General features: G+C 39.1%; 1 protein-coding gene across 1 annotated transcript in view; it reads right to left on the bottom strand.

The window, feature by feature from the left end:
• EP300 (E1A binding protein p300) overlaps positions 1-24,007 on the bottom strand; it is an 82,141-nt gene that overhangs the window by 50,509 nt on the left and 7,625 nt on the right. The window contains exons 2-4 of the mRNA XM_042947926.1: positions 12,479-13,116; positions 1,909-2,085; positions 261-522 (exon numbers count right to left, since the gene is read on the bottom strand). Coding sequence (XP_042803860.1) covers positions 261-522; positions 1,909-2,085; positions 12,479-13,116 — 1,077 coding nt within the window. The remainder of the gene's footprint in view (positions 1-260; positions 523-1,908; positions 2,086-12,478; positions 13,117-24,007) is intronic.

Genomic DNA, 24,007 nt, shown 5'->3' with positions numbered 1-24,007 from the left:
TATGATAGCAAATCCTCAATAGTATTTAAACTATGCTATGCGGGGGCAAATCAAAGTCAGTAAGGGTCATCACGAGAGGAAAATCCTTAAAATTTTCTACCATAGCCCTACATAATCACAAAATGATACTGAATTTTATCACCTCCTAACATGGACATTATCGGTAAAGAAGTCTCAAAACAGAGTAGAACACACTTTTTTTCTTCTCTCGGACTATAAATATTCATTGCTAAGCACAGAAACCCTCTGAGCCCACTCACCTTGGCAGGACTTGCCTGACTGGCAGTGTGTCATGTGGTTCAGGACGTTCTTCATCGTGCGACAGTGGGGAAGGTTGCACTGCCTTACTTCCCCATTAGCCTGCTCGCGGCGCTGGCACTTGTGGGCGTGCAACAGGAGCACGAGCTGCTGCTGGATGAGCTTGCGCTTCTCTGGATCAGCCGTGTGCGCTCCAGAACCCATCCCTTGGGCTACCGGAGTCACGAGGCCTGGCTGCTGGACCTGTGGGGCCTGCTGTTGACCCTAAGAGAGAAAACAACAAAGGTACATGTAACATTAGGTGTCATAGGGTGCTTTTTAGTAAATACAGACCTGGACATTTTCAATTAAAACCTTTAAGGACATCCACCACGTGCCACAGGGGATTCCAAGGTAGATAAACATCAGTCCCACCATCAAGAAGTTCAATAACAAAGTTACATCACCAAGTAATATAATCAAAGTATATGTAATATACAGAGAGCAAACCAAAGAGGACACCATAAGCTCAGGCGGGAGAGGGAAAGGCAAGGAATCCGTAGTGAAGAGCAAGTCCAAGTGAGGTTGTGAAGCACAGTAACAAAAACCTCCTGGGAGACTGAGCAGGGGTCTTTTAAGTGGGTGAAAAGTTAGTTTCTGTAATTATGGAAGAAAGCGCTTTCTCTTCCCTGATAAAGTAAACATTTCTGGGGTCACAGATGCCATGTTTTATTCTTTTTTAAAAGATCTGCAGTACTTAAAGTATCTGAAATATAGGCAAAAAAATAAAAAACAAAAAATCTGAAAGAGAAATGGAATTTCTATAGGACAATTTTTCCCAAAGGTAAACAGGAACTACTTAACAAATTTACAAGTAGAAATAGTTTTACTTTTAGAAAAATAGCAATGTTAGAAGCTTTGGAGATTTATTCAAAACAAAAATCACTGTTTTGTTTTTTTTTTTTAAACATTTCTTATTTTTGAGAGACAGAGACAGGCAGAGCATGAGTGGGGGAGGGGCAGTGAGAGAGGGAGACACAGAATCTGAAGCCAGGCTCCAGGCTCTGAGCTGTTAGCACAGAGCCCAACGCGGGGCTCGAACTCAGGAAGCTCGAGATCATAACCTGAGCTGAAGTCAGACGCTTAACCCACTGAGCCACCCAGGTGCCCCTGGGGGCTCGAACTCAGGAACCTCGAGATCATGGCCTGAGCTGAAGTCAGATGAACCGACTAACCAACCCAGGCGCCCCCCACAAAATCACTGTTTAAAACAGTGTTTAATTTTGAGAGGGAAATTACTTTTGTGTGCTGATATCAGATACAAATGTGTAGATATGGTCACTGAGAGTTGGAATCCTTTGCTTGAGAGTACTTTCCAAGAGAGGTTCTACTTTCATATTCTATAGAAATACTCACAAGAAGAAGATGTGTAATATGACAGGCTACAAAATTTTCACTGTAGCAGCCCTACTTGCTCCCATTTGGCCCAACACCCTTACTGAACAATACTACAAGAAATAAAAACCCATGGGAAATGGAAGGTATCAAGCCTCCTTGATCACAGGGTCCATCCTCACATCCTAGTGTGTACAGCAGAAAGCATTACAGTTTAACAGTTCTTTTGTCAAAACGCCAGTTTAAAGACAAATTTGTAGACAGATTACTACCCACCATGTTGGGCATTCCTCCACCAGGAACTGCCTTTTTGTCCATTGCAAATGGAGGTAAGCTATTTGGTAGTACAGACTTTGTCTGAATCTGGAGACCAAGGCCACTGGCTCCAATCTGCTGTCCAGAATTCTGAGTGTATGGTGAACCGTAAGGATTAGGGTTGTTCATCATTCCCATCTAAGAATTAAAAAAAAAAAAGATGAGAAATTAAATCTTATTCCTTACATTAACAGAACATTACTATTCTCTTTCCTTTTTTTTTTTTTTTTTAAAAAAAACGTTTATTTATTTTTGAGAGAGAGAGAGAGAGGGAGACACAGAATCAGAAGCAGGTTCCAGGCTCTGAGCTGTCAGCCCAGAGCGCAACGCAGGGCTCGAACCCACGAACTATGAGATCATGACCTGAGCCTCAGTCAGATGCTTAACTGACTGAGCCACCGAGGTGCCCCTCTTTCCTTTTCCACTTCCTAATTTAAAAAAACAATTTTAAAGGAACTCCTCTACAATTATAAATAAGACTAGAAGTATGTTCATGAAAATACTCACTTTCAAAATTGAGGAGCCTCAGCTCAGGTAGAGTAAATTTACAGCTATTTTCTGTAAATACTTGATATAAATGTGTTTTAGAAATTTTTATAAGCATTTTCATTAATCTGCATCTGCTAAGGTTTGCCATTCATCTTCACTTTTAATGCGTTAAATATATTTTTATTTAATGTACAATATATGACTTAATAAATTCAACTCAATAAATGACCTAATCCCTAAATTTGTTAGAGAATTTGATACGTGAAAAGCATCTGAATGCTTGTTCCAGCATTTTGTTTACATAAAAGGTAGCAAACTGATAGTTCAGGGGATAATTTTCATTTAGGAACACAGCGGCAGAGTGATTTTGAAACTTTCTGAATCTGAATCCTTTAGACAACATGTAAACTTCAGAGTCCATATCATTCCTTGCTGTCTTAAACCTAGCAGCTTTGAGGCGCCTGGGTGGCTCAGTGGGTTATGTGTCTGACTCTTAATTTTGGCGTAGGTCACGATCCCAGGATAGTGGGATCAAGCCCTGCACTGGACTCCATGCTGAGCGTGGAGCCTGCTTAAGACTCTCTCTCACCCTCACCCTCTGCTGCTCTCCCCAGCTCGCATGCTCTCCCTCAAAAAGAATAAAAAAATAAATTTAAAAAACCTAGCTGCTTTATTCATTAAATTACCTGCTTGGATCTTGAAGTAATTTAAATTTCTTTGTTAACCCCTATATACTTAAGAAAGGAGGTTTTTGTCTGTATTTATGAAAGTCAACCTGGAGTGCTGGACAGTTATTAAAGAACAGAGTATTAATTATTCAGAAGCCAAATGTTTTACAGATAGCAATGATAAAACTTACAATCCTTCCATATAAGAAACCACTGTAAGTCAAACACCACCTACTAAAATATATAGCAAAGCTCTCAGAAAACTAGGGAAACTACCGCTACTGCCCAATTAAAAGGAGTCATACTAGATTTTCATCCCTCTCAGCTAGATCCAATTCTACCAGGGGAGCCTTCAAATTCTATCTCTAAACACACACACACACACACATACACACACACACCCCCTACAACTGCTCCCAGTCCACTGTCACTGTCTTAATTCAAGCCCCTCAATCACGGCTTGTGTAGACTGTGTCCAACAGGTTTCCTCGCCTTCTGTCTATTCTATTTTCTACCCAGAGCCTTCATGATCTCCATGAGGCCTATCTATCCATGGTGTCCTACTGTATCCTGTACCAACTAACTTGCAAATCTGAGGAGCAGCTTGCTTCTTGAATCTCTAGCATTTGCTTTAAAGATTTTCCTTTTCCCTATAACTAGACAGTGGCACACCATCCCTTCCTGTTTGACTCCTGAACGATAACCTGTAAAAGAAATAAAATACTAAGTTCACAAAGAGGCAGTCCAATTTTTCTTTCTGTTGCCTTACATAAAGATACATTTCAAAAGCTACCATCTCTATGAAACATCTGCCTATAGTCCTAGAGAGCTAAAGAACTCTTTTTCTACCCTGACATAAATGTTTGTGCCTTTCTTTATAATACAACACAGATGATAAAATAAAATGCCTGCCTCTCCTATCCCCCAAGACTCTGCACAGTAGGGGAAAGAACTTAGTTCATTTCTCTTTGTAACCCCATTGTCCTAAATCTGATCAACAAAAGGAGCCCCTTGACTCAGGGAAACAGAAATATAAAAGTCATAAAATAAACACATAAGCCCCTGTAAATAAAACTGTTCTTTCAGCCATATGCAGTACCTATTCTCTGGCAAATTTATACGAATATGACATCTTTATCAGTTCCAAGGTTTGCCTATAGTGAAGAGGCAAAATAAAGAAAAATTCGAGAACATTTACAGTTTCCAGATGAGATCAGAGACTAGGATGGAGTTCAGTAACTCAGGAATTGAGCCTGAAAGAAGTGGCAAGGTTTGGAGCAGCCTGAATGGGAAGCATCCAGAGTAAAAAACTTACTGCTTGAGTCTTCAATAACTGGAATTTCTTAAGTGAATCTGGCCAGTAAGACTGTAGGGACGATCAAATACAGAAACAGGTTTAAACCCAAGTTCAGGTTTCTTTCGGTAGTTTCATGTGTGGCTGCAGGTGTGGGGGCTACAGATGCTTTTCCAGTACTAACATTCATACTACTATAGTTCCAATAATACACGAGCCTGTATCTGGGAGAGTTACAGTTCACTTAACTGTGTTTCCTATTAGCGTGGAAATTCATGATAGACATAAAATGAAAGCCATTCTAACACAGAATCTGCAAGACAGACCATAAAAGACCAACAGACAATAAATTAAGCTTTTAGGAGTCCATTATTTACATAAATAAATAAAATACTGGGATCTGCAGGCTGTTTTGAGGTCTCTTAATAAGTATGTCTCTACTCAAATAGATCAGAGGAGAATGTGGTCCTTCATGTTTGTTCACACAGACACTGCCTTACCTGCTCACACCAACTGAGTTTCAACCAGTTCCTGACATTGCTTACTTTCTCAATCACGATGCCTTAGCTAGGAACTCCAAAGTGGACTATGGCCTCAAATAGAGAGACTGCACTGACCACTGGTCAGCTGGCAGCAATCATTCCTGACACTTCTCGACACCCTGACCAACAAAGGCTCTCAGTCTTTTTTGGTTTTGCCATCTTCATCAGAGTTCTGCCAGTGTTAGATACAATACAACCAATCTCCCTATCCTTACCCTTTCACTCTCCCCAACCTCCAGTACTCCCCCACCAAATATAACAGGAAGGGAATATACTGCACTTAATTTCTGCTACACTGTAGTCCGTTACTTGATCTTGTTCCCCTTCTCTATACCTAATGTGATCCAGGTGTCCAACTACTCACCACCTACCTGCATCACAAGGATACAGATAACTAAACTCAAAATGCAGAGGACCAGGAGACCAGGAAGCTAGCTATAACAGCTCTGGGCAACTAGAACAAAAAGCACCTCAGGGGATTAGCCTTTCTTTCTTTAAAAAAAAAAAAAAAAAAAAATCTCACTCTACAGGTTGTTTCTAAATTTTCAGTATATTAAAAGCAGAAACTTACAGAGCACAGGAATACAAAAAGATACCTGAGAGCGGCAATCACTGGCAAATAAATAGGAAAAATAAAAAGTGGTACCTCATATAAAGAATATAACTATTTGGGAATATTTAATATAGGGGGAAAAACTCCTTTAATAAGACTTGCAGGCACTACAGTAACACAAACCAATAAATACCATGCAGGTGACTCCAAAATTCATCAAATAATAAAAACAAAATTGAACTACATTCAGACATTTCCTACTATCTACTGGAGTTGATAAATGCCCATGTTATGTACCTGTATACAAGTTATATGCCAGACATCAAGTTAATCACTGAGGGTACAATGATAAACAAGGAGGACTAGGGATCTCTCAGAACGTACACCAAATCCTAAACATTATTTTTCTTTATTTCTTCCCATTACTCTTATACTAATACCTTAGTTTAACTGATACTGCATACCTAAAACTGTATCCATCTAGATTGTAAATTTGGGTTTCTGAAACCCATCAGACGACAGTATTTAAGACAATCTTTCTCTCAACATGGATTCTTTCTCCTTGCCTTACGCTTAATACGCGCTGCCCAACTGGTCCTTCCTACCTGCTTCATTCCTTGCCAATCCAAGTTCAATCACTGCTCTTACTTTAAAACTTCATAGGTTAAATACTCTTTAATATCATATGCCAAAAACCATCACAACCTGATCTTAATTTTAAAAGAAGAGCTCCAAAAATGACATTACTGCTCCTACCTCCTCAAAAATTTTTTTAAAATTTAAGTTTTTTATTTATTTAAGTCATCTCTATACCCAATGTGGGGCTTGAACTCATGACCCCAAGATCAAGTTGCGTGCTCTTCTGAGCCAGCCAGGCACACCACCCCCCACCCCAAATTTTTTTTGAAGAGAAAAGAAAGAAAAGGGGAGTTATTCCCAAGGCTAATACTCATTTAAAAATTTTTTTTTAAATGTTTTTATTTATTTTTGAGACACAGAGAGACAGAGCGTGAGCAGGGGAGGGGCAGAGAGGTAGGGAGACAGAATCTGAAGCAGGCTCCAGGCTCTGAGCTGTCAGCACAGAGCCTGATGCGGGGCTTAAACTCATGGACTTCAAGATCATGGCCTGAGCTGAAGTCGGACGCTCAACAGACTGAGCCACTTAGGCGCCCCAAGGCTAGTATCCATTTAAATGAAGTTCAGAGTTGTTGTTTTAAAATACGAATTTCATTAGTCACAAAGCATATAAATTTTGGCTATGAATCTATCCAGATAGCAAGTAACACATGTCTTCATAGCATGTGAGGTAACCAGAGTCACAGAAAAGGAGGGTAGGATTTGTCATCTCCCAGATCTAGGACTACAGAATAAGAACTAAAAGTAGTACATAAAGATGTTCCAAGGTTGTGTCTGTATCACTAAGGCAGAATTAGAGAAAACAGGTATGGTTCCCGCTCTCACATGTCTTAGTCTAGCAATGATCACCCCTATGTAAGGTTACAAGCAAGTGAGGAGGTGACTGCTGCTGTAAGAAACATAAAAGCATCGTATCTGTTTTTAGCTGTGGATGTTTTATCAATACAGGAATCATTAATAATAGAATGACATTATACTACAGTGATAAATAACATGCACTTTTATTTCAGAAAGACAAGAGTTCTCTGTAATACCCACTCCCTGATTTGTCTCCTAACCTGTATAATGGGAATAAAATCATAGGGTTGATGTTAGGAACTAATGACCCTAACACATATTAAATACCTATTAACATTCAGTAGTAGCTCCTTAGCTTTTGGGGCCTAACACTAATTTAGATACAATTATACTGTCTGATGTTGCTATTTGATAATATTCTGGATCTTGTCTCTTTAACTGTAACAAGTGCTTTCAGAGAACAGGTTTTTTTTTTATTTTCTAAGGGAAAAAAAACAAAAACAAAACAAAAAAAACCCCTCCAGAATGTTAATGAACACTTCCTGAATAAAAAGTCCTCATTTCCAAAGAAAGTTAATTTTCTGTCAAATTTATAGAATATTAATCCCCTGAAGTCTCTACTGGTGGGCATTCCCTCCAGCCAACAGCCATTTCATGGGGTTGTTTCATCTCCCCTTATAGCCGTCTATAATCTTAATCTATAGCTCTATAATCTTATAGAGCTACGTCTCTAGAAGATTACAGCTTCTCGATTACATGATTACAAGATTCTACGTCTCTAGAAGATTACAGCTTCTCCATTACAAGATTACATGATCTCGATTTGATTTCTCCCCCTCCCCCACAAAAATGTTTTTAAGAACATCACTAGGGGCGCCTGGGTGGCTCAGTCGGTTAAGCGTCCGACTTCGGCTCAGGTCACGATCTCGCGGTCCGTGAGTTTGAGCCCTGTGTCGGGCTCTGTGCTGACGGCTCAGAGCCTGGAGCCTGTTTCAGATTCTGTGTCTCCCTCTCTCTCTGACCCTCCCCCGTTCATGCTCTCTCTCTGTCTCAAAAATAAATAAACGTTAAAAAAAAAAAATTAAAAAAAAAAAGATCACAAAATGGAAACTACAATAATACTAAGCACTTGCTACCACTATTACCACTCTACAAGTACGTCGTTACTACACACCCTTCACAAAGGGCTTACTTCTACTAATCGTTTATAGTTCCCTGACAATCCCATGAGGTAGGTTACATTCACTCTTATTATTTCCGTTCTATAGGTGGGAGAACTGAAGTACAATAAGCAACTTGCCCATGGTAATATAGCTTACTCTGTGAGTGACTGAGTTCATTTTTAACACAGGCAGTAAAGCTCCACAGTCCACACCATTAACTATGATGTTTTTATTAACTTGACCTTTCTTCATACACAGAAGGTAGCTATTAGGGAAAAGATTTTCAAAGTTTACTTCTTTTGTCACCAGCATTTTTGAGGAGGCAGATATAATTTTGTGAAATTATTAGAGAGTGAAATGACTTCACCAAGCTTTGCCAATATGCAGCAGAAGAGGAGGATGCTTATGTTAACAGCCCAGATTCTAATCCAGGTAGTATGGTTCAAAAAAAAATGTGCACTATTCTGCCCCTCACTGAACCCTCCTGACAACATTTGTCTTTATTTTATGCTAACTGCAAAATCAAAGGCTACGTTAAAAGGGTGTATGATCCAAGTTTCCTTCCATAAACCAGTTTGCCAGATTTTTGGAAGAATGTTGTAAGTAGTAATGTCACAACCTGCCTGCACACTCTGAACCACAGATTCATCCATAAAAAGAACTGTATAAAAAAACCACTGCCATTTGCCAACAGGGTTCAAATCTTCAAGTCTCACTGAAAGCCTCCTTAATTCCTGATTCTTAAATATCACTGGAACTCTTAGGAATTTTGGAAGAAATGTAATGAATATAATTGACCCTTTGAGGTAATTTTAGGACCTGGTCCCATGGAAGGGGAATTGCTAGCCAACAATTTTAATGCCTTGACTTGCATTTATTTTAATCTTCAATAGGAAAATATAGAAAGGGCTTTTTTCCCGCCATAAAGAGAAAACTCATTTTATAAAAGTACATTTTATATTATACTTGTATACTAATCTGTATATTAACTGGGTATCTCATCCTAAACCTCCACAATTCGCCAAAACTCATTTGCTAAATAAACATTTAGGGTTCTTATGCACTGTGCTAAGTGCTTGACAAATATCAACTTACAAAATATAAGCGCGATTCATTTATTTAATTCTTATTGGTTTTTTTTTTTTTTAATTTTTTTTTTTCAACGTTTTTTATTTATTTTTGGGACAGAGAGAGACAGAGCATGAACGGGGGAGGGGCAGAGAGAGAGGGAGACACAGAATCGGAAACAAGCTCCAGGCTCCGAGCCATCAGCCCAGAGCCTGACACGGGGCTCGAACTCACAGACCGCGAGATCGTGACCTGGCTGAAGTCGGACGCTTAACCGACTGCGCCACCCAGGCGCCCCAATTCTTATTGGTTTTTAAATACTTTTTAAGAGGGAGAGAGTGCGCGAGAGAGCCAGTGGAGGAGAGCAGCAGAGGGAGAAAGAGAGAGAATCTTAAGCAGGCTCCACATACAGCAGAGCCCCACGTGGGCTTGATCCCACAATCCTGGGATCGAGACCTGAGCTGAAATCAAGAGTTGGATGCTCAAGTGACTGAGCCACCCAGGTGCCCCTATTATTATCACTGTTTTAAGTAGGCTTTATGCTCAGCACAGAGTCCAGCATGGGGCTTGAACTCACAACCCTAAGATCAAGACCTGAGCTGAGATCAAAAGTTGGATGCCTAAGCCACTGAGCCACCCAGGTAACTAGATGGGGCTCATTTAAATAACAAAATATTTTAATAATAGAATTTTTATATTTCAATTCCTCCACCCCAGGAAAACAGAAGCTCCACAAGGACAGGAATTTTTGTCTCTTTTGTACACTGCTATATATCCAGTCCCTGAAACAATGCTGATGTAAGAAATTGGATTTAGATTTTAAATAGAATAGTGCCCCAATCCCAATGAGTCTTTCCATTTTTTTCTTTGCTTCTAAAGATTTTATTTTTAACTTATCTATACACCCAAAGTGGGGCTCGAACTTACAACCCCAAGATCAAGATGCACGTTCTGGGAGCCTAGGTGGCTCAGTTAAGTGTCCAACTTCGGCTCAGGTCATGATCTCACAGTTCTTGAGTTCAAGCCCTGCTTCAGGCTCTGTGCTGACAGCTGAGAGCCTGGAGCCTACTTCACATTCTGTGTCTCCCTCTCTCTCCACCCCTCCCCAACTCGGGCTCGGTCTCTCTCTCTCTCTCTCTCTCTCTCAAAAATAAATAAAATTAAAAAAAAAAAAAAAAGAGTTGCACGTTCTACGGACTGAGGCAGCCAGGAGCCCCTGAGACCTTCCTTTTTAAATTTTTCTTCATAGCAATACTTAGAATACTATAAACTTACAACTTATGTACATACTAATAAAAAAGTAAGATCTATGAAGTAAGTTTAATCACTGCTCTATCTGGAGCACCAAAGCTGGGATGCAGTAAATATTTGATCAATCAGTGAAGGTTTAGTCTGTCACACCACCTCTCCCCACTGGAGTATAACAATAATGGAGGGTAAGGACTCCTCACAACTATGTTCTAGAACCTAGAAGAGGTATCTAATAAACATTTTACCTTCTTGCTTCTGGTTTTCACTCCAAATACTCTAAACCATATCGACACAGCAACATGAAAGCATCAAAAAGGGATAATCTACAGAGGAGGTAGGGATTTCCCTAAGAGGTCAGTATTCTGTACTATATAGCAAAAAAAAAGGGGGGGGGGCCTTTCACATATCTAACATGACCTCAGTCTCCCCATTCCCAATTCACCCCTGAACTCTCTCTCATCTCATCACAATTTTCAGGAACACAGAAGTCCCAATGCCTGCTCAGTTATTCCTTTTACAGTGAAAGCTTGCTCCCAACTCCTTGTGAAAATCTTGCCTATCCCCAATATCCCCTTCCAAGCAAAACCATCTCTTTCATTCAACAAATATTTACCAGCCACATACCAGGTGCTGGCAACTGTAGTGTGATACCACTTCAAGAAAAAATAAATAAAAATGCAGGAAAAATATGAAGGAATAAGCAACAAATATATGCTTATATAAATTCTATATATAAAGAACACATTTAAAAAGTTTTACAAAATGTATTTAGCCTGCTCTACTTAATAAAGCTAAAAAAAAAAAGTAGGCTTTTTAAAGAAAACCCTTTCAAACAATGGCCAAAATCAGGTTAACTGGACACCCGGAATGTCAGTTGAAGCTTCACGGTAAACTAATGCACCTTAACATCCATCAACTAACAAGGAAAAGTAACGTTTAATAAATCTTTTAGGGGATCTCTTGAAAACCAAGGACATTCGAAGCAGTGGAAGTAAGTGATGTCTATCTGAAGACAATATAAAGCCAGCTGGCTCAAAACTATTTTTATTTATTTGCTTGGTTAGTTGGTTTTTTGAGAGCATGTGCGCGCGGGGAAGGGACAAAGAATCTTAAGCAGGCTCCACACTCAGAGCAGAACCCTACAAGGGGCTTGATCTCACGACCCAGAGATTATGACCTGAGCCAAAATCAAGAGTCAACTGCTTAATCAACTGAGCCACCAAAGCGGCCCCAAACTACATAAGGAGGCTATGCAGGCTAAAGCAGGCTTAGAAATGAGATGAAAACACAGGGTGCCAGGGTGGCTCAGTCGGTTAAGCATCTGACTCTCAGTTTCATCTCAGGTCATGATTTGTTTGTGGGTTCAAGCCCCAGGTCTGGCTCTGCACAGACAGCATGGGGCCTGCTTGGGATTCTTTCCCTCTCTCTTTGTGCCCCTACTCTGCTCATGCTCGCTCTCTCTCTCTCTCTCTCTCTCAAAATAAAATAAAACTTAAAAAAAATTAAAAAGAAAGGATATGAAAATATTCTGGTATTTGTGAAAATATTCTAATATTTATTCTAATATTGAGAAAACAGGAATTAGCTAACAATCATTTAGAACTGAAGTATTATTATACAATACCCCTGAGCTGTAAATAATTATTTTACTTAAAATTAATGTAAGAGCTTCATAAAATTCATGACAACATGGGGCACCTGGGTGGCTCAGTCGGTTAAACGTCCGACTTCGGCTCAGGTCATGATCTCACAGTTCGTGGGTTCGAGCCCCGTTGTCAGGCTCTGTGCTGACAGCTCAGAGCCTGGAGCCTGTTTCAGATTCTGTGTCTCCCTCTCTCTCTGCCCCTCCCCTGTTCATGCTGTCTCAAAAATAAATAAACATTAAAAAATTAAAAAAAAAATTCATCACAACATAGTAGATCCTTGGCATCCATGGGAAATGGTACACCACGTAAGAAGACTAAACATGAATAGTAAAGATAAGTGAGTAACTGACCTCAAGCCCTCCCTCCATCATTGGGATAATCAAAAACATACTGATAGTGCATACAAACCAAAAATGTACTTACCTTAAGAGGCTGGGGGCCCCTCAATCCTGTTTGTCCTCCCATCTGAGGAGAGCCTTGCTGTAGTGGCTCAGTCATTAAATTGCCAGCATTTCCCATGCCTGGGTTTGGGTACGGCATATTAGGTCGCCCTCGGCCTGCTCCAATTGAACCGTTCATGACTTGATTGGGCATCATCCCCTGTCCATTGCCTGCATTCAGCATTCCAGGATTCATGCCAGCATTCATCCCTGTGTTCATTCCCATGGTAGGTTGATTTACTGGACTGTTCATCATGCCTGCTGCAGATGGCGTAGGACCCTGATTTGGTCCACTAGTGCCCATTCCCATGTTGGGAGAAGTCAAGCCTGCCTGTGCCATTGGGCTTTTGACCATGCTATTTATCAAACCTAATCCAGGACTGTTCTGTTGGGCCTGGCTGGCCATGCCTTGGCCTGGGCCACCAACCCCCATATTGAGGTTAGGGGAACTGCCAGACCGTAGCAATTCTGACAGTTGTTTATGTTTAGAGGCTGCATCTTGAACTATGCCAAGACTTGTCTGAAGCTGACTAATATCACCACCATTGGTTAGTCCCAATTCTGTAGAGTTGATTAATTCATCTGGTAAGTCATGCTCCAAGTCAAAGAGAGAGCCAAAATCTAAAAGTGAAGAAAAAAGATAAAGGTTAAAGTTTGACCAAAATTACAAATTGCTCTATGTTTTTGCTCTTGGTAAGCATTAAGTATTTCTAAACCTCACTCCATGGGATACTATCCATTTGTATTGAGGTTTTTCACATTACGCTAAAAAAAATTGTTACGTACGTATTTAAAAATTAGAGAATATTTGGTTTAAACACTTACGAACTGTACCTAAAGGCCAAGGAAAAAAGGATTAAATCTTAGAACAACACCCATTATGTGAGTTGCTGGGTTTGTACCGATAGTCATGAAAACAAAGTATATAATTGTTTAATATTCTAGAATTCCTTAGAAAAGGTTAAAATAACCAAACTAAGTACAGAATGAAAAAGAAGTTTAATGTTATAATAACAAAGACAATGAATACAAAAGATTCACCATTTGCATAACGTTCGAAGTGAGCTCCATGAAGACATGGGCTGTCTGCCACTCTTTACCCAGTGCCTATCACAGTGCCTGCCACAAACCAATTCCTTGATCTGAATGAATTCACGTTCACCTGACGTCAGCCTACAGATTAGTTTTCCTTGATCAAAATCTAGCTAGAGTAAGATACAAAAACCATGCCTCTAGCTCTTTCAACATACAAACCACCCCCACTAAAAAGAGGATGCAAATTATGGATTAACCCAGGGTTTCTCAATCTTGGAACTATTAAACATTTTGGGCTGGATACTCTTTGTTGTGGAGGAAAAGGGGAATTGTCCTGTGCATTGTAAGATACTCAGCAGATCTGTGGTCTCTCTCAATGCCAGGAGTACCCCTTACATTTTGTGACAACCAAAAATGTCTCCAGAGATTACCAAATGTCCCCTGAAAAGTAAAAATTGTCCCTGGTTGATTTGTGGACTAACAGTATTAACTCAATATACATAGGAGGTGTTTTGAATTTTCTTTCCTCTTGATTCTCTAAGTAGTTTTCACATTAACAAGGCATTATTGGGTATCTAATAATTAGATATACTTGAATCTACAACTGATTATACTATCAAAAAATAGTCCATCCCTTGAAGAGAAGATACCACTTGATAATGACCTACTTGGTTCAATTAATCGTGGTTTCTAAGCACAACTCTTCCTCTATGTGCCCTTCTTGTTCTTACAGCATCCTATCATGGCACTGAAATTATCTGTGTGTGTGTGTGTCTCTCTCCTCCCCCGCTGCTATCTCTTCCTATCAGGACCCCTTACCCCACTGCTGCATCCAGACTGTAACTCTCTGGGAAGGACAGTCTCACCACCTATACACCAACTCTCTGCCTAATGTCCCAACACACTTAAGCATCTGGTCTTATTTTAATTGCCCTGAATCACACCCCAGGATCTCAGGGCATGATTCAGAGTCCAGACTTCTATAGTATTATTCTTTCCTTTTGAAAAATCATTTTGTGCTCCACCATCATAAAAACAAAATGTGTCTTAGGTGTTTTGGAATACAAATAAGGTTTCAAATAAAACTTCCCTAATGTATCACTACTGAAAGACAACTGCTTAATATATGGGTATATTTCCTTCATTGTTTCCATTTACATAATTCACAAAACTAAGATCATACATATTTTACGAACAATTTTGCATTCTACTTTTCCCCTGGAGTATACAAGGAAATATCCCATCATCAGTTTAGTTATAGTGTTTAGGAAAAAATAAAAATGATCTGTGCTCATTTAGAAATTTTTAAAGTATATATATATGCATGTAGTGGGAAGGTAAAGAGGAAATCACAAAAGAAACATTAATAAAATACATTTCAAAACTTAAAATAAAGCTAAAAAGTAGTAAGTAGCCAAGTTATGTTAGAAAAAAATTAATAGCAAGATGATCAAAGATAAAAGCAATTATCAATGGAAGAGAAAAACAGACAGCTGAGAGGGTACCAACAAAACCAGAGGTTGTTTGTTTTAATGTTTGTTTTTGAGAGAAAGAGCTCAAGCAGGGGACAGGGGTGGGCAGACAGAGAGGGAGATACAGAATCAGAAGCAGGCTCTAGGCTCCAAGCTGTCGGCACAGAGCCAGCTGAGAGATCATGACTCGAACTGAAGTCGGACGGTCGATCAACCAACTGAGCCACCCGGGCACTTTTTTTTTTCTTTTTGAAATGTTAAATTTTGAGAGGGAGAGCGGCAGAGAGAGAGGGGAGACAGAGGATCCAAAGTCGGGTCTGTGTTGACAGCAGAGAGCCCGATGCGGGACTTGAACTCACAATCCCTGAGCTGAGGTCGGACACTTAACTGACTGAGCCACCCAGGTGCCCCAGAAGTTGGTTCTTTGAAGAAAAGTAATAAAAAACTGCAAGGGCCAAAAACAGATACGTTCCTGAGAAAATATTCACCAAACCTTAATTGAAAAGAAATTATATAGGATAAATGTCCCAGTTTCTGCAACCAATCAATGACACAAAAGGAAAAATACCAGATCCAGCAACTAGATATAACTTATTTGGATCCTGCGAACCAAATGTAAAAACAAACAACCAAAAAAACAAACAAAAAACCCACACATTTTAAGAAGAAAATCAGGAAAATAAAATATGGCTGAGTTGTCGGTAATAATAAATCATCAATTTTGTTGGGTGTGATAACAGCATAGTTACTATGTTAAAACAAATCCTTTTAACTAAGAGATACATATTGGAAGTATTTCTGGTGAAATGACTGGTCTAGGATTTGGTATAAAACACTTCAGCAAAAAAAGAAAAGAGGGAGTATGTATGTGTGTGCAAAAATATCAGTAACTTAAAGGAAAAGGCACAGGGGAGTTCCTTTACACTATTCTATTAAGTTGAAATTTTCCATTTAAATTAGTTTAAAAGAAAGAGACATAGCCTGAATGATCCTATTACTATTAAAGAAACAGTCTGTCTTAATCATTGGCTAATCTTCCCATAAAGAAAACACGAGTTCTAAATGTTTTTACCCCCATGTCCTACTGAACTTTCAGTAAAAGACAATTCAACTGTTTACAAATACTTCTATAAAATAGAATACTCTATAAATCATTCATGGCCAGTATAAGAAAAGAAAATCATGAACATAGAAGAGTCCAACAACAACAAAAAACAAAAACCACACAGACAAATCAAATTCATTAACATCTTTAAAATGTAATTTAATGAGGGGTGCCTGGGTGGCTAGTCAATTGAGCATCAGACTCCTGACTTTGGCTCAGGTCATGATCCCAGGGCCATGGATTAGGACACTATGCTGGGCTCTGTGCTGAGGGTAGAATCTGCTGAAGATTCTCTCTCTCTCTCTGCCCCCGTTTCCCCACTTGTGGTCTCTCTCCCTCTCTAAAAAAATAAAAATAGGGGCGCCTGGGTGGTTCAGTTGGTTGGGCGACCGACTTCGGCTCAGGTCATGATCTCGCAGTTTGTGAGTTCGAGCCCCGCGTCGGGCTGTGTGCTGACAGCTCAGAGCCTGAAGCCTCCTTTGGACTCTGTGTCTCCCCCCTCTCTCTACCCCTCCCCTGTTCATGCTCTGTGTCTCTCTCTCAATAATAAATAAACATAAAAAATTTAAAAAAAAAATAAAAAAATAAAAATTTTAATGTAATGATAAAGTTGGGATAATGTCAGGAATCCAGGGGGGACAGGTTTGCATTAGAAGCTTAGAGTATCTATAAATGCCATTCATCATATTATTAACAAATGAGAATGAAAATGTAAGATTCATCTCAATGGCTATAAGAAGAACACTGTATAAAATTCAATGCCCAATCACACCAAAAACCTCCCCCAAAAATGACAGCAATTAAGAAAGTGATGGGAACTTCCTTAAATTGATGAAAAGTCTTCTTCCAGAACCTAAAAACTGAGAGCAAATATGCATTAAAGGACCAACATCAAAAGTCTCTTTAGCATCAGAACAAAACAAAGATACCATGACAAATGCTTCTAATTCAACACTATACTAGAGAATCTAGCCAAAGCAATAATACAAGAAAAATTACACATTCAATGCAATGTCAATCAAAATCCTAAAAGCTTTTCAGAGAACCAGACAAGAGAATTCTCAAGTATACACAGAAGAGCCTAGTTTCCACTTCTGTAAAACAGGAAAGTACCTACCTTCATAGGTTATTTGTGAGGATTAAATGAGTTAATATATGTAAAGTATTTAGAACAATACCTGACACATATTAAATTCCATGAAAATGTTTCCTCTATTATTATTATTACTCAATGGAATCATTACCCAATTAGAAGACAAAGCAGTCTTCTAATAATGAGAGGAAACTTTTATCAGGTACTTTCAACGTGTCAAGCATTTTTCTTGGCACTTCAGTAATTGTATATTTTCACTAATCCTTTCAACAATCTCAGAAGTAGATAATAGCGACATATACAGAATGCACGGAAGTAAAATCAACTTCAGTAATGCAGAAGTCTTGGGGCGACTGGGTGGCTCAGTCGGTTGAGTGTCCAACTCTTGATTTTGGCTCAGGTCATGAACCCAGGGTAGTGGGATCAATCCCCGCTGAGCATGGAGCCTGCTTAAGATTTTTTCTTTCTCTGGCTCCCCCCCCATCCCCCACCTACACGAGTGTTCTCTCTCTAAAAAATAAACAGAAAGTAATATGGAAGTCTTACTTTAGGCCCTAGAATCCTAAGGATTTTAATTTAATCCGGTACTACAGCCAAATTTGCTGCCTGTGGTTGTTATGTGTTTGTGCAAAACATTTAACATCAGGTTACGAAGTTACACTCCATTGTGAAGCCAGACAGGAGGGTTTACATTGGTAGAACCTGAAAATAAAAGTTTAGGATTGTTCTTTTTTTTAATGGCAATCCTGTACTTTCAACAGACCTAAATTGCAGTTACTACTACATGAGATTACTCAGGTTTCAACTCAAAGACTGATCCCAATACTCCTGTTTCCCAAGATAGCTCTCAACCTCAACTATGCACTTCCTATCTTCTATCTTTTGTTATGGCTAAATACTTGTGCGCATCTTACTACCAAACTATGAATATCTGAAGGACCAGAGTTGCACTTAATAAATATTTACATTTCTCACAGGATCTAGCATATACCCACAGACCAGCAATTCTAAAATTGCATCCTATAATTATTTATATCTGACTGGGTATTTAGAACTTAATTTTTTTTTTTTTTTTTTTAAGCAATCTCTACCACTAACGTGGGGCTCGAACTCACAACCATGAGATCAAAAGTCGCACTATGAGCCAGCCAGGTGCCCCCGGATTATTTATAAAAAGTTCTCTTACCTCTACTTGTAAAACATTTTCAACAGCTATACTGATTAAATGTGGAAGACTATGTAAAAGTCATATATACTTTGACCTCTAATCAAACGGACCCTATTATTTCATCTAATATCACTATCATTATTATTCCTAAGCTATTTTGATTGTGCCTCAAAGCTCTCATTTATGATTCCTAAACGCCATTAGTTCTATCACTAGTATCTGTAACTTTGCACTACTCAAGGAGTCCAAATACTTGGATTTAAACCCAATTCTATAAGCTGACTTCATTTACCAAGCTCAAGTTACCTCTTCCATCAAAAGATAATAAAACTTCTACCTCCCTCATGGAGTTTTGTTGTTGCTGTTGTGTTTTTAGGGCTAGCAAGTATTTACTGAGAAAGGTAAACTCACGCAGAAGATTCTGGTGTCCCTGGCTAAGTGATAGAGAATCTGAATGCTTGGTGAGAGATTTCAGAACCTTCTGTCCAGAGGGAAGGGCCAAGATCACTTCCAGAGCGCGTCCTTAGCCACGACTTTGTCACAAACAGCAAATGAAAACCATGGTCTAAAACTAGTAGAAAAGCAAGTCCCAAACTAAAAGTGGTATGTGTGAAGATGCAAGGGGGAAAAAAATTATCAAAAATTTACTGTCACAATTTAAAGAAATCCTACTGAACACTGGGATTAGTATTGATCAGCCTCAATTTCATGCCGCTTACTGAGCTCTACAAATTCTTTCTTTCCCTTCAAGGAAAGGGAAAAAATAAAGATTCAAATAAGTCATCTTCTCAGGCCCCCCATCTCAAGTTGCCCTTCATAGGGATTAGTTCAGATAAGGAGAATAAAATTTAGATGTTCAACAAACATAAGAAATTTAGAGGGTCCTTTAACAAGAGTTTCGGATTTTTACTCTAAAGAGAAAATTGATGTGCTGAAGAATTTTAAGCAAAAATATGATATGAACAGATTTGTATTTATTTTTTTCTTTTAATTTTTTTTTTTTAACGTTTATTTATTTTTGAGACCGAGAGAGACAGAGCATGAACGGGGGAGGGGCAGAGAGAGAGGGAGACACAGAATCGGAAGCAGGCTCCAGGCTCTGAGCCATCGGCCCAGAGCCCGACACGGGGCTCGAACTCACGGACCGCGAGATCGTGACCTGAGCTGAAGTCGGACGCTTAACCGACTGAGCCACCCAGGCGCACCCAGATTTGTATTTATTAAAGCCCACTCAGGCAAACAGGATGCAGAATGAACTAGACAGACAAGCTAGAGTCAGAGAGACTGGTTAGAAGGCTGCTGCTGGAGAATAACAAAAACTAGCAGTTAATTCTGGAGCAGTACTAAAAGGGCAGAAGCAGCAAAGGAGCCAAACAAAAGAACTCTTTTGGACTACAGGTAATGGGTTGAGAAAAAAGACAAGGATGACTCCTAAATTTCTGGGGTTAGACAACCTAAGAGGACATATAGAGGTACAGCTATCCGGATGGACAATCCAGAGAAGTACTCAGTGATATGAGAAATGCCACTGGACATCAATGAAGAGGATCATCAGATAAACAAGTATTTAAGGGACAATGATCTTAACCACCAGAAGATGTTGAAACCGAACATTCCCAGCCCACCTACCAGGAATACTGTCCTGGAAACCAGGTTCCAAGAAGGAAATATTAGTGGTGCCCGTGCTTCAGAGAGAATTTACTGAATGTAGATATTAGAAGATTATTTAGCAAGCTAGGGAAGAGCAGTTCAGTGCAGTTGTAAAGTAGGAGGTAAGAAAGTAAAAGACAACAATGACCTTTTCTAGATACTAAACTAAGCTAGTAAATATTTGCTTAATTCCCCCCTTTCTCTAGGAGTAGAAATTTATAAATCTGAAATTTATTCTATTACCTTTTAAACTATCCTAAGGCAAATATTACAAAACAGTATCAGAAACAACTGGTCAATCAACTCACACTATCTCCAGTAAGACATTTCCTGATTACTAAAATTATCAACCCATCAACACCATTAGCGGGCTATTTCTACCAAATAGCTTGTTGACAAGTTCCCATATACCTTTAATGATGCACAAATACAAAGTAACTTGGAGTAAAATGCTTCTTTTAATTTTTTTTGAGAGATGGAGAGAGACAGAGCATGAGTGGGGGAGGGTCAGAGAGAGAGGGAGACACAGAATCCCAAGCAGGCTCCAGGCTCTGAGCGGTCAGCACAGAGCCCGATGTGGGGCTCAAACCTACAGCCTGCAAGATCATGACCTGAGTGAGCCAAAGTCGGGCACTTAACTGACTGAGCCACCCAGGTGCCCCGAGTAAAATGTTCCTTCCCTTCAGTGTATATTCAATCTAAACACAGTGATACAAATGTGACTGACAGGACATATTTAAATCTGACTTGCAAAGTTTAGAATACATGAGTTTAGAATACAATGGATCAAGTATTAGAAATGCAACAATCTAAACAAAAATGAATTTGGACTGAATATGTGGGAAACTGGTGTTGAGTCAAAACATCCTTTCCTTATTACATACTGATTTTGTAGGTTACCCTTGGTGTTTTCTATATTGGTATATGGATTTAGCCATATAATCTCTTATAAAATGAATACTTACCCTTTCTAAAAATCAAGATGATCCCATAATATATGAGGAATTAGACAACTATTACCCACAATGAAATATATAAATGAAGCATAACCTTCAAAATTAGAATTATTAATATAATCCCACACACTGCACTGCGAGCATAAAAGGCTTTTTTAAAAAAAGTTACTAACTAGGATGTGAAACTTAAAATTGAAATAATTGTGGCTCAAAATCTATTCTACTAAATAGTACCTCTTCCTAGTTATACATCTTTCCCCGCCCCATTTAGAAAGCTCACACATTTGTCGGATAAACAGTCATATTTTTGTGCTCCAGATAAAATGAAGTCAAATAAAAACTCAGTTCTGCTCTTAAACTGTACACATTAAGCAAAACACCCATAGTGTTCTGAAACTAGTCAACTCTAAAGTATCCACGCAGAAGACAGAATTCATCCGTTGACTCTCATTTCGTTTTCTCTATGGCATTCAAATGCTTTTTAAAAAACGCACAATCCTGGGGTGCCTGGGTGGCTCAGTCGGCTCAGGTCATACTCTAATGGTTCATGGGTTCAAGCCCCGCGTCAGGCTCTGTGCTAACAGCTCGGAGCCTGGAACCTGCTTCTGATTCTGTGTCTCCCTCTCTCTTGCCCCTCCCCCGCTCACACTGTCTCTGTCTCTCTCAAAAATAAACATTAATAAATTAAGTAAAAAATGCACATTCCAGATCTCAAAACCTTTCTTTCCTCTCACTGGTGAGGCCAGAGGATAAGAAGGAGCTGGACAGGTGAATTGTGGAATTAAAGAGAGAGAATAGGTTGTGAACACGCAAAGCTCAGCCAGTTCAGTAACTGAAAGAATTCAAAGTAGGGGGAGCAAAGTGAGTGACAAGGTGGGCAGACATCGGAATGCTCAGAGCCCCTATTACAGGGGAGGCACCCAGGATTTTAAAAAGTAAGGAGGGAAACGAAAGCCAAATCTTCAGAACTTTAAAAATCTGGTAACAGTCTGGCTAGACATTGACAAGCTCATAAAGATCTCTCATTCTTATTGGTTTAGGATACTCCTACATTATTAATTCAGCTGTTTGGGGTGCTGAAGAAGCATGATATTTAAAAACACTGCAGTCTTTAAAATGAGAAAAATTTTGGGAATGCAAGCTGGTGCAGCCACTCTGGAAAACAGTATGGAGGTTCCTCAAAAAACTAAAAACAGAACTACCCTACAACCCAGCAATTGCACAACTAGGCATTTATCCACGGGATACAGGTGAGGTATTTCAAAGGGACACATGCACCCCCATGTCTATAGCAGCACTATCAACAATAGCCAAAGTATGGGAAGAACCCAAATGTCCATCGATGGATGAACGGATAAAGAAGATGTGGTATATATACACAACGGAGTATTACTCGGCAATCAAAAAGAATGAAATCTTGCCATTTGCAACTACATGGATGGAAGTGGAGGGTATTATGCTAAGTGAAATTAGTTAGAGAAAGACAAAAATCATATGACTTCACTCCTGTGAGGACTTTAAGAAACAAAACAGATGAACATAAGGGAAGGGAAACAAAAATAATATAAAAACAGGGAGGGGGACAAAACAGAAGAAACTCATAAATATGGAGAACAAACTGAGGGTTACGGGAGGGGTTGTGGGAGGGGGATGAGCTAAATGGGTAAGGGGCACTAAGGAATCTACTCCTGAAATCATTGTTGCACTATACGCTAATTTGGATGTAAATTTTAAAAAATATAATAAAAAATAAAATTTAAACAAAGTTTTATTATAAAATAAAACAAAAAAAGCAAAAACAAAACAAAAACAAAAAAATAAGAAAAATTTGCAAACTTCAGGAATTAATTAGGTTGAAACAACTTTCCTAACCTTTATTTGGTACTTTATTAAAAACAGTATTTGATACTCTGTAAAGAAAGCAGGATTAATCTAATCACAAACAGCCCACCTACTGAGAAAAATGGACAAACACTTAAAACTACTTTTGAAAGACTAAGAAAATTAAATAAAATATCCATGCTGGAAAGACAGATATGACTTCTAATACATTTCAAAACAATTGGCAACAATTTGTGAGTTATACACAAATTTGGATAGAAGATGGTAATATTAGGTTATACAGGATCACAAAGCCATGCAAGTTAGCAACGGTTAAATTTTGAAATCCAACAGGGTCAAAGGGCAGAAGTGCAAGCAAATTTCAAAATATGCATTCTTAACATTGTCCTGCAACCATGACATCAAAAGGTGCAACTATACTTTGGCAAGTGACTTACTTGAAGTTGATTCTTAATCCCACCACATTTATTTAAGTCACAACATTTAAACAAAGATGAAGTGCTATGACTGATCAGATGTGTGGCCTGCCTTGCTCTTTATCAATTTATTAATATAGTGACACTTCCTGGTGTGAAATTAATTCAAAGGTGAGGACACTTTTATTAAAATCCTACCTTAAGAATCAAGTAAACAACACGTTCATATTAAACCTAAACCACACACTCACTTATCTAGCTCTGATCATTTTATTTTATTTTTAACATTTATTTATTTTTGAGAGAGAGCGAGCAGGGGAGCGCCCACGAGCAGAGCAGAGGACAGGTACAGACAGAGTGAGAAAGGGAATCCAAAGCAGGCTCCACACTGTCAGTGCAGAGCCCCACATGGGGCTTGATCTAACCAGTCGTGAGATGACCTGAGCTGAAATCAAGAGTCAGGAGCTTAACTGACTGAGCCACCTGGGCGCCCTTGACAATTTCTTGATTTTGAGTAGTGGTAACATCTTGGGAGAAGCTTTGCGGTGAGGCTAGGATTTGTTTGCTTGACTGGGGTTTGCTCTAAAGGAATGAAATGCCTATAGGGGATCCTAGACGATAGAGCTATCATACCATCTCTCCAAGAACAAAAACAAAAAAATTCTGAAAGACTGCATATCTGTAAAGAAAAAGGGAAGAGTGATTGGTTTTTGAGTTATCTGCTGTATTTTCTACATTTAGGACAACTGGTAAACAAAACCTGGGACCTTAAATA

This window comes from Panthera leo, chromosome B4 (genome assembly GCF_018350215.1).
Source record: "Panthera leo isolate Ple1 chromosome B4, P.leo_Ple1_pat1.1, whole genome shotgun sequence".
Classification (NCBI taxonomy): Eukaryota; Metazoa; Chordata; class Mammalia; order Carnivora; family Felidae; genus Panthera; species Panthera leo.
The sequence above is the reverse complement of the archived record's forward strand: the minus strand, read 5'-3'. Positions and strand labels throughout refer to the sequence as shown.